The sequence below is a fragment of the Curcuma longa genome, chromosome 7 (assembly GCF_044706935.1).
Source record: "Curcuma longa cultivar G26 ecotype Majalengka, Jawa Barat chromosome 7, ITB_CL_G26_1.1, whole genome shotgun sequence".
NCBI lineage: Eukaryota > Viridiplantae > Streptophyta > Magnoliopsida > Zingiberales > Zingiberaceae > Curcuma > Curcuma longa.
In genome coordinates, this window is record NC_133867.1 from 5,574,791 (window position 1) to 5,581,129 (window position 6,339).

The 6,339-nt window shown below is 35.1% G+C and overlaps 1 protein-coding gene and 1 pseudogene across 1 annotated transcript; both read right to left on the bottom strand.

Moving 5' to 3' along the window:
• Positions 1-935: 935 nt before the first annotated feature.
• Positions 936-2,369, bottom strand: LOC141831410 (1,4-alpha-glucan-branching enzyme 2-2, chloroplastic/amyloplastic-like). The gene is made up of 4 exons (XM_074718766.1): positions 2,298-2,369; positions 1,552-1,707; positions 1,283-1,357; positions 936-1,205 (listed from the first exon to the last, which is right to left on the bottom strand). Exons 1-4 carry the CDS (start codon positions 2,343-2,345, stop codon positions 1,098-1,100), a joined length of 387 nt encoding a protein of 128 aa, XP_074574867.1. The 5' UTR covers positions 2,346-2,369; the 3' UTR covers positions 936-1,097.
• Positions 2,370-2,896: 527 nt separating this feature from the next.
• LOC141831917 (receptor-like protein EIX2) lies at positions 2,897-6,095 on the bottom strand (annotated as a pseudogene).
• Positions 6,096-6,339: the final 244 nt, after the last annotated feature.

Sequence of the window (6,339 nt, forward strand, 5' to 3'; positions counted from 1 at the left end):
TATAAATTATTTTTTTATTTTAAATAATTTTATTTATTCAATTTAATCAAATAAAAAATTTTAAAATAAAAAATGAATTAAATTAACCAAATCAATCAATTTTTTAAAAAATAATTAACATTTTAAAATAATTCAATTGAATTTTTAAATTCGATCAATTCAATCGATTTATTCAATTTAATCAAATTTTTGCACACTCCTAATTTCACCTTAACACTACTAATGAAGTTGATTATAGAGCATTGGGTTATTGAAAAAAATAGTAAAATTCATAAAATTAGACTAGAATAAACAAATAATCACTAACATCGTAAATACGCCTGTGAAACATAGTACAAGCACTGGATTAGTAAAAGTTAAATGAAAAAGGGTTGTAATTTTCAATTTTTTTGGTACACAAACCTTTTAAAAGGGATATGATTAGGAATTGATCCTAATAATGGTGAAGAAAATTTTGTCCTTGTTTCAAGTCAGTGGCTCTGTTTTGTTTGTTTTTTATTTTCTTTTTTACATGTTATAAAAAAGATAAAATGTTGGAACATATTAAAAATATTGAAAATACATGATTTTTTTTTTAAAATTATAAGATGAAGATATCTATTTTGGTATGAGATCTTTTTGATAAAATTTAAAAACAAAATCATAAAAATGTGGATCGAAAGTGGACAATTTCGATTCAATCGGATCTAATAATGGTATCAGAATAGGTCCATATGGTGGGAGCTCCTAGTAAGGAGTCCGTTGGAACCTAATAGAACGGATCCGTTGGGATCCAAACTAATAAAGGGTCCATTGTAACTATTAAGGAGGGCTCAATACATGAAAAAAAATTATCAAATTATAAAATGAAAATATCTATATTAGTATGAGATCTTTTGGATAAAGTGAACAATATCATTATAGTTCAATCATATTAACACAAAAGTCATAAATATACTTGAAAAAAGTTTAAAAGGAAAGAGAATAGATTCCAAGACAAGCAAATAACTACAATGAGAACAAGAGGTTCCTATTAAATATCATCCAACTTAGTAGATGCCCTTTTATGTACACAGGGAGGTGTAGGTGATGCAGGTATCCCACTTTGTGAAGTAACTTCATTGCCTAGCAATCTTCAATGAGTCCTCAAAAAGAGCATAAACTACTACGGTTCTACTTGGTGCATAGACTGAGAAGGAACAAGGCCTGTTGTCATATGTACCTTCCTGCATATTCACAATGATAAGGTCATTTCAGAGATAAATACTAGAATCAAGAAGATATCCAATAAGCAAAGTCTTACATTAGCGAAGTGTTCTACTGTGTGATCAATTCGGTTGAATCCGCCAAATAGTTTATCATCAGAATCCAAAACTACCTGAAACGAGTGTATACCAATACCAATGTGGCATTAAATCTATATGTTTGTGCAAATTAGGACAGATTGAAAAGATAATTGCTAAACTATTGAGGATTTAAACTCATATCATAAAGTGAATTTATTCGAGTTGCTCGGCAGTTTGAATGTCATTCATATGTTAAATAAGTTAACAGCTGGTCGATTAAATTTACCTTGTATTTTCCAGGTTTTAAGCAACCAATGCGGTAGTTGAAATAGCTATTGGCCCAATGAAAATTGAAAACAAATACCAAATCTCCTCGTTCAAAAACAATCATCTTGTCTCCCTCATCTTTTCGGGAAATATATTGGTGCTCTGATGTCATGAACTGCAAAAACCATCCAATTAAAACTGAGATTCCAATATAGAAAAAACATTGACACAATGATGAAAAAAGACCTTATGCAACAATTTGTTGGTTAATAAAACGTCTTTAATGTTTTTGGACCCTTATACGCCAAGGAACTATATACCTAGAGTTATTAGTCCCTTAATTTTGCCAATCATCTTTTGGAAATATATTCTGCCCTAGCTTCGATAAGATCTCAGTAGCCTCTAAGTCCATCAATTCGTCAAATAAAAAATCATTGTTAAAATATTCAGTTATCTTCTTCATTATACTCTTACTATCCATAGTACTTGTAGGACTTTCTCTGTTAATGTCAGATATTGAACTATCAAACTCCTTTCCCTCTTTGTTTTATTTGCAACATTTTTTTCATTTTAAGTAGCACAAATTTAAAATACAATATCTTTACTTTTTTGTCATTAAGAACATGAAAAAGCATTTAGAAAAGTTGTATATCCCTTGCTATCCAAAAAATTACAAAATAAGCATATAGACATGCTCAAGATTTTATGCAACTGCTATCCAAACAATATCAAAAACTCGCTATGCTGATGAGCAAGAGTAAATACCCCATATTTCTCCTCAAGATGTTGCATTGCTTGATCAAATTCTTGCATTCCAAGATACCTGAGATATTCTGCATCACCCTGACATTACGAAAAATAGTTTGCTAAGTATTTATATGCAAATATCCTAAGATAACTTTCTATTACATGCTTGACCAAACATACAAAATCAACCTTAACAGTTCATGTATATAAAATATGCATTAATAGTAGGAAATTAACACCATGTACATAGATATTATTAGAGGTATTAGATAAATAGAGTTATCGACCTAGTAAATTTTGTTCCATATTAATAGAAATAATTTTGGTATCATCATGAGATATTGTATTTTTCCACCATAAATTCTTCAAGGTATCTGAGCCCCCTTTCTATGGTTAAGAGTATTTTTTCCCACAACTGTTCAGGTTTTACAATGAGTCTATATGTACTCATGTAATGACTATCTCATGAATATAGAAGCAATACAATAATTACTTTCCATCAAAATTTTCAGATATTAGGATACACTATTTAAATTAAGGAGTAGTCCGCAGCCTGATGTTACAGAAGATCAAATATCTAAAAGTTACATTGATATCAACTTTGATTTTGTCCCACAGTTTGTCTGAAACATTATTTAGCTACCCTATCTTCTCCAGTATAATGGTACATGAACTTTGTCAAAGACTCTGTCGATCAAATAAAAATACACATTCCTCCAATTTTGTTTGGATAATAGGATTATAAACACACTCCATAATCCAATCACATATCCTAGTGAGGTACCAAAGTAAATTGATAGAAATATTTGTGATTTACTGTTTTGCAACTCTTCCTTTGTCACATTATTGCCGACATCATTAGAGCAACTCTTGTTAATCAAAGCCCCACAAAGATAAACATTGCCCATATAAATGGAAGCATCTTGAAGTGTTTGAAGTTGATACCCGGAAGGAATATTCCCTGACAAATTATTGTAAGAAAGGTTTAAATGGTTCAAAGCCATCAATCTTGACAAATCTTGAGGAATAACACCTGATAAGTTGTTGAAGGACAAATCCAAAGTTTCCAATGACTTCATTCCACCAATAGTATATGGAATCCTGCCTCTTAAAAAATTCCTTGACAGATTCAAAGTTTGAAGTCCTACAAGAGATCCTAATGTCGTAGGAAACTCACCTGTAAGACTATTGTTTGAAAGATCTATAAGCTTCACCAAATAGAGAATAGATGAAAAGACATATTCATATCCCTTTGTAACTATTGATACACTATCACTTTCTCCATATTCAATATATGAAATTCCTACTCCAATTGAAATTGGGTCATCCATTGCTCTTGATGTTGATCTTATTGCACTGAAATTGCCAAAGGAATATGGTATAGACCCTCTTAAATTGTTATTGGCAAGGTCAAGAATTTGAAGATTGCTCAGTTCTCCAAGATTTGAAGGAATAATGCCAAAAAACATATTTGACCGTAATATGAGAACAGTCAATCGTTGCAAACTTTGTCCAATCCACGTAGGTATACTTCCTAAAAATTTGTTGCCTGCGAGATCAATGACTTGTAGTTCAGTGCAATTTTGCAATGACAATGGAAGTTGTCCGCTGAGATCATTGTTGTCCAAATGCAAAGACACCAATCGAATCAAGTTTCCAATGGAGCTAGGAATTTCACCAGTGAGCTTATTGTTTCCCAAGTGAATAAAGTAAAGACTAGTATTTGCTTCTTGCCAACACTTGGGTATCTCTCCAGATAATTTGTTGTAGGATAAATCCAAACCGCTCAATTGCTCCCATTTGCAAATGAAAGATGGTATGCTCCCATTGATGTGATTATTCGAAAGGAGTAAGAATTCAACATTAGGCATGAAGTTACTATCTATTTGTGGTGAAATTTTTGATGGTATAGGCCCTGAAAAATCATTAAAAGATAGGTCTAGGACCAGATTTGAGGTGGCCAACGAGGAACAAGTCCTTCCAGTTTATTAGAACGTAGAATCAAAGTTTCAAGTCTTGACATGCTCTCTAAGGATGACGGCAGAGTGCCCCTAAGGTTATTATGAGAGAGATCAATAGCCCAAAAGGTGGAAGAAGATGAATTCCAAAACCAATGAGGTAGGATGTCATTAATGCTTGTATTGGACAAACTCAACAAAGACATGGATTTCTGTGAGCGAAGCCATTGTGGAAACCTAGGACCCACTATACAAGAGGCCAAGTCAATGGTTTCTAGTTGAAAAGAAGGGACCCAGTCATAGTCTAATGAAATGGTAATTCGAGAGTTTTCCCCTAAGGCTAAACTCTTTAAGTTGGTTAGGTTTGCAAGATGGGGTTCTGAGAGGACACTCACTAAAGAGTTATGAGAGAGATCTAGATCCTGTAACTTGGAAAGTTTCCAAATCTCAGTAGGTATGGGACCCGAAAGTGAATTACCAAGAAAGGTAGAGTGTTGTTAGACTACTCAAGTTCCCAATTTCAGAAGGTATTTGACCAGAAAGTGAACAATCAAAAAGAAGTAATGATTGTAGACTACTTAAATTTGCAATTTCTGCGGGTATAGGACCCGTTAGCATTTCATTGAAGCTAAGGTCAAGTCGTATTAGATGATTCAGACTCCAGATTTCAACAGGTAGGGGACTAGATATGTTACTGTTGCCAGAAATATCAAGTTGAATTAGTCTAGTTAGGTTACTGATTCCAGCAGGTATCAGTCCTGAAGCATCAATTGTAAGGGATGAGAGATTAGTGAGTCGCCACAGCCAGTTGGGCAAGGAGGAGGAGGAGAAGCTATTATCATGGAGGTCAAGAATTTCGAGAGAAGTGAGATTGAGATGAGAATTAAACGAAGAGAGCCTTGAGAGCCAATCCAAACTATAGACAATTGCAGTCGCATCCCATCCAGAAATATGAAGTTGAATTAGTCTAGTTAGGTTACTGATTCCAGCAGGTATCAGTCCTGAAGCATCAATCGTAAGGGATGAAAGATTAGTGAGTTGCCACAGCCAGTTGGGCAGGAGGAGGAGGAGAAGGGATTGAATTCGAGGTTAAGAATTTCGAGAGAAGTGAGATTGAGATGAGAATTAAATGAAGAGGGGATGTGATTAAGATCACAATCGACCAAATAGAGTTCTTGCAGGGAAGGGAGCATGTTGACCTCCGACAACCAATTTTGAGAGACAGCACTGAGATTCACATAGGAAAGGTCGAGGTACCTCAAAGAAGAGAGCCCTGAGAGCCAATCCAAACGATGGGCTATTGCACCCGCATGCCATGTTGAGTGCAGTCCAAGATGATAAAGGCTCGACAGATTGCCAAGTTGAGAAGGAATAACTCCAGTAAAGTTGGACCAATAAAGCTCAAGATACTTGAGCTTCTGAAAAGAACCAATAAAATGTGGGATTGGAGCGCCTTCGAAGTCATTCCCACTTAGATCCAACCGCTCCAACCGAGTCAAGTTCAACAAAGAAGGACTCAGTATCTCACCTCGCAGAGCCGCAGTTTCCTCATCATAATCAACGTATGGATTTTGAAGGTTGAGCTCCACAACATGCTGGCCTCCGAACAAACTTGCGTTGTCGGTCTTGCATACGACGCCACTCCATTTGCAGCAGTCTATTTGTGGAGACCAGGAGGCCAAACGGTGGGAAGGATCTTTGACGTTGGCTTTGAAGGCGAGCAGGGCGTCCCGTTCCACTTCCGAGCAGCCTCTTGTAGGTGTTGCTAGTGCTGCTTCTTTGAAAGAAAAAGGCCAAGGCTCATAAGCCCACAAAGGATCAAAGAGAAGTAGAACGAGTGCAGAGGCATAGCTTTCATCGAATCTGGTAAACTACTAGCTGTTTTCCTTGATGAGGGATTGCAATAGCTTATTGTTAAATATATAGGGCTCATCTCAACCCATCTTTTCCTTCAATTAACAGATTATTGTAGTAAAAAGGTGCATTTGATTCAATGTTTTGTATTGATTACTACTTTTCCAAGTCTTCCCATGTGGTCGTCTCTGTTGAAATCTGCAACCCCGTCGGTGTCTTTTGAAATCAACCATATTTAAGTAGAAAAT

What these genes read in the sequence shown, in the direction of transcription:
- LOC141831410 (XM_074718766.1), bottom strand. Translation starts at nt 2,345, where the DNA reads ATGCAAGAATTTGATCAAGCAATGCAACATCTTGAGGAGAAATATGGG. An exon ending in ATCTTGAGGAGAAATATGGG is followed by an intron (nt 1,708 to 2,297) that starts GTATTTACTCTT and finishes TGGTTTTTGCAG; the next exon opens with TTCATGACATCAGAGCACCA. An exon ending in TAAAACCTGGAAAATACAAG is followed by an intron (nt 1,358 to 1,551) that starts GTAAATTTAATC and finishes CACTCGTTTCAG; the next exon opens with GTAGTTTTGGATTCTGATGA.